The following is an 11,795-nucleotide window of genomic DNA, read 5'->3' on the forward strand; positions in this document are numbered from 1 at the left end:
CTACCAATTTCCTCCACATGTAACAAGGGTGCTAGCTATCAACTAGAAACAACTCAGAACTGGGGTGTCAAACATTAAGGCCTGCAGACCAGCTGTGGCCCCGGAAGCATTATGAGCCCTGTTACAATTGGGTTCGCCCAGTCTGATTGGACTCACTCATATCTAGAAAATATGAATAAGACAGGCACATTTTCTGTTTGGTCATTTGCAGGTAATGAGTTTCTATGTGAGAACAAAGTGCTTATTTCGGGCCATCATTTGCTTAATGATGTCACTTCTGGCCCTCAGCAGGCACCATGAGTGCTAACTTCGGCCCTCTGCATGAAATGAGTTTGAATCCTTGACTTTGAACATGAGTTATGAGTCAGGAAATCCCAGTTCAAAATTCTACTCAGCTGCTATACTTTAACCTCGGCCTATCTACAATATAGAAACAATGCTGACCACAGAAGCATTTTAACAAGATAATGTACATGGTATGCCTTGAGCACAAGAGAAATGCAAATATTATACAGATATTGGAAATTTGCACTTATCCCTAGGCAGACATTTAACTTGCGTTCTGGTTAGTCCTATGCACTCTTCCATTTATGTTGTCAATCCAAATCCTGATAACCTTCCAAGTTAGACTACGGTAATGCACTGAACAAGGAGCTATTTTGACAACTTCTCAGAAATGTCACCAAGTTATTATTTTTGTTTAATTGCAGTTGTTTTTGAATTATATATGTTATGTGCAAAAGTTAAACTTGATTAACTTTTCTCGGCATCACCTGGCAGGACAAAGTTCCTAACAACACAGTCCTGGAACATGCTGGAATCCCTAGCATGTATGCACTGCTGAAACAGAGACGCCTGCGTTGGCTCGGTCATGTCGTGAGAATGGATGATGGCCGGATCCCAAAGGATCTCCTCTATGGTGAACTCGTGCAAGGAAAGCGCCCTACAGGTAGACCACAGCTGCGATACAAGGACATCTGCAAGAGGGATCTGAAGGCCTTAGGGATGGACCTCAACAAGTGGGAAACCCTGGCCTCTGAGCAGTCCGCTTGGAGGCAGGCTGTGAAGCATGGCCTTTCCCAGTTTGAAGAGACACTTTGCCAGCAGTCTGAGGCAAAGAGGCAAAGAAGGAAGGCCCATAGCCAGGGAGACAGACCAGGGACAGACTGCACTTGCTCCCAGTGTGGAAGGGATTGTCACTCCCGGATTGGCCTTTTCAGCCACACTAGACGCTGTGCCAGAACCACTTTTCAGAGCGCGATACCATAGTCTTTCGAGACTGAAGGTTGCCAATACAATAAACTTGATTTTAGCCATCCTGATAGTTATGCTAACAGGACAAGCCATACATTTTAAAAATAAAGAGAGAAGATAAAATGGGAGTCAAGGACAGCCATTTTCAACCAGTGTGCGTGGCACACTGGTGTGCCATGAATGGTCTGCAGGTGTGCCGCAGGAGGCTCATTTATTAGTAGGGCCATTGGGGGGTGTGAGCACTCCACCAATGACATGGTGTGCCTTGTCAATTGTAAAAAAACTGATGGTGTATCTTGACAATCTTAATGCCTTGTCAGTATGCCATGCAATGAACAAGGCTGAAAACCACTGGTCCAGGAAAACCCCTGCCAATCTGTGTCTTGTGGTTACAGCAAACCACAGGTCATTACCATTAAGTAGCCCTACAACAATTCATACTGGACTACTAGGAGTTTGGCACCATAGCCTGCCACAGTCAACAATACTTAAACTCAAAGCCAACTTAGGAGCAGCATGAACGCCAATCTTTGTCAGTTGGGCAGTATGGTGTGACTTGCTAGGAAAAGTAGGAGCTATGGTGGCATCTGTAGAAGCAATGCCGAAAAGTCATCCCACCATGCGGGAAGTTGGTGATGATAATGGTAGACCAGCATTCAGGAAGCAGTTCCAGCTAAATAGCTAGTGCATGACACTCAACACAAAAGAGAATGTTTTCTAAATGGCTAAGAGCCAGAACAAACACTACTTTCATAGTATGGTTTTGATGTTTTCATACGGTTTTTCTGGTTGTCTGGATACAATTCCACATTTATTTTTTTCCATCTGTGGCTTGTTTGTTTCCATATAGTTGACAAGGTTCCTTTCTTCATCCTGCAAACCATGAATGTTTTCTTTTCAGCTTGGTTCAAGCACTGCTGATTGGCCTCTACTACAAGATGACTGACAGCAATGAAAAGCAGGGCCTTCTCTGTAGCAGCGCTCTCTATTAGCCATTCGAGGAGGGCTGAGCTAAAGACTTTTTTTCCCACTTGGTCTCCCCTTCTTATGGCCCAATCATATGGTGGCCTTTTACTGATGGATATCACAATCCAACCATAGCATGCAGTGTGTGTTTCGTTATCAGCGCTGCTTGCTATGGGCTGGTGGGGAATATGATTGGGCTGTTAGTTGCTTTGGGCTTTTGTGGTTGTACTGCATGTTTTGCTTCAATGTTTTTCATTACATAGTTCTGTATTATGATGTTACTATTATTGCACTTTATTTCACTCATTTTACAGATTTTCAGCTATTTTATACATTGTCTTAAACACCTTGATTATTTGGAGGGAAAGGCAGGATATAAATCAGTTAAATCTCCCACCAGGTGATTTATGATTTTGAAGGTGAAGCAAATTTTCTGAAGTTGGTGCCCTGGGAGTGAAAAAAAGAAGGGAAAGATTGATTTTTAAAAATCAAAAACAGTGCAAACCAAGTGTCACTGTGGGCTTGGAAATCACTGCTTCCATCATTCATAGCTTTTTCTAGTAAAATTAGCTACTTCTATCAGGATTATGGAGAGTTTGCTTAGCAACAGGGTTGGATTATTGCATTTTTAGTATGTTTCTTGAGTACTAGTTAATGAGAGGGAACTCCTTACAAAAAAACCCAACAAGAACTTAAAAATAATCACTTGGAACCTCTAATTTCCAAGAATCAAAGCAGGTAGGGGTACTTTAAAAACAATAACAACTTTTATAATAAGAAACAAATTATGACCTTCCTTACGACTCCTACATTTCTCTGTTAAATATAGTACAAGTAGGATGTTTTGAGCAAAATTAAGTCGTATTCTGGTACATGCAAGCTGATAGAACAGAATGCAACAAGTATAATCAGAAGAAGAATTCTTACTGATGCATTATAGCAGGAAATGCTCCTAATTTTACACACAGGAATTTCCTGAATCCAGTATGTCATTTATTCCTGGCAAAAGCTTCCCTTTGTCTATGTATACTTCATGTTTTCCACAAGCAGAGCAGCAGTAACTTACATAACTGGTGGACATATTTGTGCCAGATTTATCCACTGTGCACAATAAAGACTAATTAAGCTTTTCATTCTTCCATTTGAATTCTGCACTGGACACACTACATTTATCTTACTAAACGCATTTGAAACGTCAGGATTGTTAAAAACAAAACGCAGAAAAATGCGTTCATGTACATGACATGTCTAAAAAAATACCCAGGGGTTTATACAAAAGATGCAACTTTGACTGCTTTACAAGTAGGGGAAAGGTGAAATGCAGAAAATTTATTCCTAGGTAATCCTTTCCAAAGGATTTTGTAATGTTCTAAACTCCAGGTTCTATTACTAATGTACCGCAGGGTTAGTCCAGCAGTTCAAATTCCAGAAGAGCACTTATGTTTGCACGTATAACAGCCGGAACCGGAACTCTGGTAATAATTGCCTTATTGATCCATCTTGCTCAGTACTGTAACTCTGACTGTAGTACTTCAAGGTCTCAGTTCTTTGTTAGTCTATCTGAGATTCTTCAATCAGGTGCCAGGGATTGAATTGGACACCTTCTAGGCAAAGCACGTGCTCTTTCCTGAGATACGGACCCTCCCAAGTGGTAACAATAAGCTCATTCTGTGCCTTATCTTGGTTGCTCTTGTAGTGCTGGAATAGTGCTGGAAAGCCCTGCAACAGGAATAGGGAATCTCATAAACTGGGGTGTCTTTTTACTCTGCAGAACCCCAGGGTCACTGGTTGGGGTGCCTAGCATGTGTCAAAAACACAGACAGAAAAACAGGCCTAATTTTATCACATAAAAGGACAATCTGATATGAAAGTAGCTGCTATAGAATCAAAAGTGCAAATTTAGTGCAGCTCCTGAAATCATGCAGTTTGTAGAGGCCAGCAAGTTACCTAGCCATCGTTCCATTCCAGAAGTCTAAGTATTATCACAAGTAAATGAAATATTTGTAAATTTGTTCCAGCACACGAACCTGAATCTGCACTGAAGAACTGATGGATCAACAAGTATTTCCCACAGAAAATACTGCTAGCTAACTTTTTGACCCCTAATATTTAGTTACATTCAGTGTTCATGAGGTCATCTGAGCAGGATTGCCCATGATCTGGGACACTGCAAGATTGCTGGAACAATGACTTGGATAAGGAAATATTTTCTGCCCTCAACATCATAAGGAAGGTAGGCTATATGTACAACCAACAAGATACTTCTCATAGTATTTTTAAACACAGTGAGCCCTCGGTATCCGTGGAGGGTCAGTTCGTGGACTCCCACATGGATGCCAAATTTTGCGGATTATTAAATCCAAGGGGAGCCCACACCAGCAACCAGAAGTACCACTCCAAAGCATCCAGGAAGCCTTCTGAGGCACAGGGAAGCCACACACAACCTCCCTGCACCTCAGCACACCTCCCAGGCGCAACTGGTAGGCACTTCCAGTTGCATCTGAGAGGTCTTTGACGCCCTCCAGACATGGGCTTAACTGAGCCAAAGGTTCAGCACCCACAGATATAGAGGGCCCACTGTACCACATATCTGGATTTAGCTAAGATTTTTGATTTCCTAAGTAAACACATGATTAGAAGGAATGAGTATAAGGCATGAAAACATCTACTTGAGAAACTGCACAAGAGAAATAATTCAAAGAAATGGTAGGCCTGTTGCATGGAGAAGATGGTGAAGAAGTAATGGATGGTGAGAAGGGAGAGCTGCTCAGCTCTTATTTTCATCTGCCTTCTCCCATAAGGGAAAGGTGATCCAACCTGTTGTACTAAAGAGGAACTGGGAGCATCATGGTTCAAGATCAGTATAGAGATGTGCTATAAAGAGAGCTACTTAAATTCAAGTAGGGAGCAATCCTAACCAATTTACCAGCACTGACATATCTGTGCCAGTGGGGCATGTGCTACATCCTGCAGTTGGGGGGGGGCAGTCATGGAGGCGTCCTCAAGGTAGGGCAATGTTTGTTTCCTTTCCTTGGAGTTGATTTGCCCTTACCTTGGTGCTAGAAAGTTGGTTAGGACTGTGTCCATAAAGACTCTAGGATCAGATCAAGTACACTCCAAGGTACTGAAGAGGTCTGTGAAAATGACCTTGGAATTTCTGTTTGTAATCTTTGAGAACTCCTGAAAAAGTGATGAGATGACTGAGAACTGCAAACAAGCAAATGTGTCTATCTTTGAAGCAGGAGAATCCAGTACACTACTGACCAGTTGGCTTAACATCAATACACGGAGTCAATTAAGTGGAATATTTGTGAATACTTAGAAAATATTGGGTGATTTTAGCACCCAATAGCAAACATGGGTTTCTCATGAAAAAGTTGTTATGGAATAATTCAATTTCTTTGGTTGACAGAGTCAGATTGTGGGAATGTTGAGGGCTTAGTAGTATAACTACTGGTATATTTCAACAATGCACTTGACAAAGTCTCCAGTGGTATCCTTGTGGATAAAATGGTAACATGTGAATTAGATGCTACTACTGTGGTGGTGGGGCTGGTGGTTGAAAGTTGGTTGAACAACTGTTCCCAATGAGTGGTAATAAATGGCTCCACATCAACCTGGGATGGAAGGACTGAGTACACTGCCAGGTCTCTGTTTTGGTCCCTATGTGACTCAAAATTAAAAAAAAAAAAGATCTAGATGAGGAAACAATAGAGATGCTTATCAAATCTGCAAATGACAGGAAGCTGAGTGGGTGGGTGGGTGAGAAATACTAAACACCCTGGAAGGATTCAAACCTTTCTTGACCATTGGGCCTTTACCAACAACATGAAATTCAATGGAGACTAATATAAATTCCTTTCATCGGTACAAAGAATCAGAGGCACAAATACCTGATGGGGAATCCTGGTTTGGCAGCAGCGTGTATGAAACAAATTTAGGTGTCATAGTGAACCACAAGCAGAACATGAGCCAATGGTGTAATGCAACTACAAAAAAAAAAAGCTGATGCAACACTGGGTTAAATTAACAGAGACGTCCAGTCCAGAAATGAGAACAGATTCTGTTCTTCAGCCCTAGTCAGACCTCACTTTTTAAGAAGCACATTTAAAAGCTGGAGAAAGTTCAGAGGAGGGCAACAAGTGGTGAGGGGTCTAGAAACAAAATCCTATGAGGAATTGTTAAAAGAACTTGTTGTATTTAGCCTGGAGAAGAGAAGGCTACAAGGAGATATGACAGCCAACTTCAAGTTTCTGAAGTGCTATCACTTAGAAAAAAGGGTAGGAGTTCCTGCTGCTTCTGAGGGCATGACTAGAACCAATGGGCAAGAAATTATAGGGAAGAAGATTTAGGGTTACACATGAAGAAGAAAGTATTGCAAACCACCTTGAGATTTTGGAAAGGTGGGGCATAAATATTATAAATAAATAAAATGTTCTAACTATAAGAGCTATCCAGCACTGGAACAGTTTGCCTCACACAATAGTAGGCACTCTTAACTATAGATTTTCAAGGCTAGAGCTGAGACGGATGCTGTAACAGTTTCTGCACTGAACAGGGGGATGGACTGGATGACCTCCAATATACTTTCCTAGTCTAACATTCAATGAATGAACAGATCATTAGGCCTTTGTTCCACTAAAATGGATAAAATTTCATCAGCAGCAGTGCTTAACTGATTGAAATAATTATAATTAACATAAAATCATCCTATCCATCATTTTTTATCAGGGGTGCCCAAACCCCGGCCCTGGGGCCACATGCAGCCCTCGAGGCCTCTCATTGCAACCCTCAGGGATACCCCAGTCTCCAATGAGCCTCTGGCCCTCCAGAGATTTGTTGGAGCCCACACTGGCCCAACGCAACTGCTCTCAGCGTGAGTGTGACTGTTTGACCTCTCACATGAGCTGTGGGATGAGGGCTCCCTCCACTGCTTCTTGTTTCACTCTGTGATGCAGTAGTAGCAGCAAAGGAAAGGCCAGCCTTGCTTTGTGCAAGGCCTTTTATAGGCCTTGAGCTATTGCAAGACCTTCATTCATTCATATAAGTTCATCTTTAATATATTCATTTATGTATACTTATGTAAATGTATTCAAATTTTAAATGTAACAGTGTCAGAGAGATGATGTGGCCCTCCTGCCAAAAACTTTGGACACCCCTGCTTTATATAAACTACCTAGTCTTCCCAGTGAAAGGAATATATCTATATCACTATATATAGAAAGAGAGAGACTAATTCAGTACTGTCCTATTCATTCTTATTCAAAAGTAAGTTCAATTTCACTGAATGGAGCTAAGTGTGCACAGGATTACGCTCTTAATCTATTTAATTTTGCAGGTATAACTTTATCACTTTGTAAAGTGGGCATACAGCTTACTCATACGTAGCTTACTTGTCTATTCTAGAGAATTCCAGAATACTACATAAATAGAGGTTTGTTTCCAGTGAGAAAAACAGGATTACAGCCCAAGTCTTACCAAACACAATGAGCTTACTTCTGAGTAAAACACCATTTTCAAACACCTCTATACATAAAATGTGAAACCGAAATATATTTATTACTGAATAATTGCATACTTGCAGATATTCCTTGGAAAATGACACTAAAATTGCTAGCCCAACTGTTTTCGAATTCTCTCTTGACTCTTGGTATGTATGGGCATGATCTGTTATGATTAATCACCATTCAAACTGGAATCTCACATTATTACATATCTAACAGGTTACTCATCTGCAGAAATGTATGATTAGAACTGTTGGGACTACACCCATGAAAGTGGTCAAAGAATCTTCCATTCCAACTATCATAATTAGCAAGAACACTATGAGAAAATTTAGATCTGAACACAGAAGACCATCCAGTTACTGACAAAAAGCTGTGTGCTGTTAAAAACAATTTATATCCATAAAGTTATCAGGAAATGAGAACAGAATTTTTTTTTTTTTTTTAAAAAGTCACTTCTGTTTCTTAGCCACTAGTCATAATGTTCTGCTTTAGAGTGATGCAAATCAGGAATGCTATCAAAAGTGGGTCTGCTTACAGAACACGAAAGTTCCAGGTCACACACAAAGTCCCAACACATGGGAAAAGGTGATTCTCTTGGATTAATGGCCTGGACCCAACACACCTGTCAGCCACTTCCACCCTATGGCCCAACATGACCTTATGGATCAATCTAAGGCCTTTGCTAAGGCTGCAAACTTATACATACTTTCCTGAGAGTAAGCCCTACACAGCAAAGTGCAACATCTAAGCAGACATGGTCAAGACTGTAAAATATATTTTCTTATGTTCAGCAGGGAGAGCAAATGTCTCGATACTAACCCCAGTGCTTCACCTTTTCTAAGAGCGGAATGCTGGATCTGCTTTGCTTTTTTTTTTTTTTTTAAAGACTGTGAACCCTCAAGAACAGGGAACATCCTTTCATTTGTTTTGCTATATAAACTACTTCTGGGAATTTGTTTTTGTTGAAAAGTAGAATGTAAACTTTTTTGGAAATGTGTATGTGTGTACCAGATGTGTTTTGCCGTCTCACATCTCTGTAAGTGCAACTCTCACCCTTCAGATCTCAAATAAAGTCCCAGCCTGAGCATCTTTCAGAAACACTGCAAGATCCTTATTAGTTTCATGAGTTTTAGCAGCTGGAACTAACAGGGCACCTGCGTAAGATTTTAGCCTTTATTACACTGCATCGAGTATATTCATTTTGATTTTAGTATAAGTGGTTTTAATGTATTCTTCACTTCATTGCATCTTTTAGGTAGGGGTGTGCTAGAAAGCTGAAAATTCTCAACCAGATGTCTATAGAATTATTCTGGTGAGCCCACAGGATACATATTTCCACAATGGAAATGATTAATAGCTTTAAAAGAATATTATAGGTTACACTGGGCACAATTAATACCCAGGACAAAAGATTTTTCTTCTTTTTATTTTTCTTTTGTGCTTAAGAGGATCGTGGCATGCACATGGCTTCATGCCCATCCACTCAAATACTTAAGTCACACACCCATGCCTCTGGAGATGGTAGCTTGAAAGCGTGGGAGGCAAAAATCAAGTACAAGGTGCGTTAGACTGGCTGGCAATATTCTTGCCTAAGCAAACTTCAAACTCAACCAAAAGTATAGTCTAGTGCTCAGTCAATCCGCACATACAAACATGAGATTCAAAACATCCCCAAAGTACTTCTTTAACCTATATAGCAATGCTGCAACCCAGATGCCTTCGCACCCTGTCCCAACTCCTCACCTGACAACGTTGGGATGCTCAAATGTTTCCAGATGCTTCAGTACAGCCACCTCACGGATGGTGGAAAGTGGCATCCCCTCCTCACTTGTCTGGACACGCACCCTTTTCAATGCAACGAAGCGCCCTCCATTCTTCAAGTCCCGCGCTTTGAATACCTTCCCATAGGCTCCTTCGCCAATCTCAGCTACACATTCATACTGCTGATCAGCTAGGGTCATGCTTTCCTTATCCATGACGGCAGTGCCTTCTTTCTTCCCCAGTTCGTTCAGTGGTATTGCAGGTGCTGTGGCTGTGTCCTGGTTCCCAAATTGCAAATCAGCACTGGATACTGCTACTGGAACAAATTGTCCAAAACCTTTACAGATGGACCATTCGGCAGGGCTAGTTTCTTGCACCCTTCCAGAACTGTAGTAATGCCCCCCAGTGAGCCTTCTTGCTTCGCCAATGGCAATTATCTCATAGTCTTTGGGATCATTGTTTCGGTAAAGCTAATTAGATCTAAGGGAGACAAAAAACCCCAAAAGAGAACATCATTAGTATTAGGAGTGTCTCTCCACTGGCTTCCGTCATAGTAAATTCTGTTATTAAACACTTCATTTGCACTTTACTTAGCATAACTTAAGAGCAATGATTTAATAATTTAAAGGTTTGCACGCTTTTCGGTGAAATGAGCATTAAATTCAGTGAAACTGCAGTATGCAAAATGACGCAGAGCACGGAGCTGCATGGAACATAGTACTGGTGCACACTGCTAGTCAAATTCTGAACTAATCCAAATCTGAATCCAACTCCAACCTAATCCAGATCTCAACTAATCCAAATTTTGAGCTTGAAAGTTATCAGGCAAATTAAACAAATTTGCATTTTGTTATTTATTTAGAATAATTTATTCCATATCCCCAAAAGGACATTGATTGTTCTAGCAAGTATTAGTAAAGACAGGTAGGAAGTGCTTCTCCTCTGATGATAGGAAGGCCTTATCAGCCCCACTGTTGCTCCTGTGAATCATCCAATGCTACCATCTATTTGCCAAGTATTCTCCTCAATCAGGATGGTTCAAAATGTGCTTTTTTTTAAAGCAGAAGATTAGATTTTTCAAGTTGCAGAATTTTTCAGAATTGTAGAATTCTCTACTTCTTCCATGAACTAGTTAGTGTGGAACAAATATAACATTCACTCAATGGCAAAGTACTTACTTCATGGATTTGAGTAGGTAAGATATGCTCTCTTCAGGTATACAGAGTAGGGGTCTCTAAACCCTGGCCCGGGGGCCAGACACAGCCCACAGCCAGCCTCTATCCGGCTCTTGGTCAGCCTCTTCCCCACTCAACTGACCATGACTGGAGCTGTGTTCTGGTTGCATCTGGAGGGTGTTCTGAGGGCCGGAGAGGTTGAATGAATGAGCCCAATCATTCATTCACTTATCTAAGTTCCATCTTTAATTTATTTATTTTAATTTTGTAATTAATTTTTTTTCTGGCCCTCAACACCACACCAGATATTTGATGCGGTCCTCTAGCCAAAAAGTTTGGAGACCCCTTATATAAAGTAACAATGCAATCCTATGAATGACTACTCAGGCGTAAGTTACAATGAGTTCAATGGAGAACACTTCCAGGTAAGTGTACACAGAATTTTAACCTGGTATGTTGGAAACTATGTCAAATCTGCCATCACATATTAATGTACAAAGTGCTTATTTATTTATCATCACTTGGATCCAAAGAACACCAAGATAAGAAGAAAATGAGTCAGAACTGCCCTGCAAAGTCTTGCACATGGATCAGTGGAGTTCCTCTAGAGCAGAGCCACAATATATTAGGGTTGGATTACACCTCAAGAAACACAGTCAAAAAGATGTCTCATAAACTCATGGGAAGGAGTATGCAAAATTTCGTTTAAGTGCTTTCATAAATTAAGGAACTTCTCTGGACTGGGGGGGGGGGTCACTTTTCTCATACAATGTCTTTCCACTAAGGGTCACATTAGACACAACTCTAAATACATTAAAAGTGCAATCCTAATCATGCCTACTCAAAAGCAAGCCCCAAAGGGTTAAATAAGACTCACTGTTAGATAAGTATATGTATAGGACCACATCCTTAGTTACACTTCTGTGTTCTTTTTTAAAAGAAAAATCACAGGGCTGGAGGGGACCTAAATGGTTCAAGACCATAGCAGGCTGCAATGGTCCCAATTCAATTTGAGGTCCCCTGCTCTCAATTTTTAATGGAAAAAAGATCATTTGGCTTTCACTGGAAGTTGTTTCCCATTAAAAAATGGTGTGCCAGGATGGGGCACAATCCAGAACAGAACTGCTAGGGG

At 40.9% G+C, this 11,795-nt stretch overlaps 1 protein-coding gene across 1 annotated transcript in view; it reads right to left on the reverse strand.

Moving 5' to 3' along the window:
• The window catches only part of CDK6 (cyclin dependent kinase 6), a 93,080-nt gene extending 83,336 nt beyond the window's left edge, over positions 1-9,744 (reverse strand). The window contains exon 1 of the mRNA XM_066627579.1: positions 9,471-9,744. Coding sequence (XP_066483676.1) covers positions 9,471-9,703 — 233 coding nt within the window. The 5' untranslated portion in view covers positions 9,704-9,744. The remainder of the gene's footprint in view (positions 1-9,470) is intronic.
• Positions 9,745-11,795: the final 2,051 nt, after the last annotated feature.

The sequence above is a fragment of the Tiliqua scincoides genome, chromosome 5 (genome assembly GCF_035046505.1).
Source record: "Tiliqua scincoides isolate rTilSci1 chromosome 5, rTilSci1.hap2, whole genome shotgun sequence".
Taxonomy (NCBI): Eukaryota; Metazoa; Chordata; class Lepidosauria; order Squamata; family Scincidae; genus Tiliqua; species Tiliqua scincoides.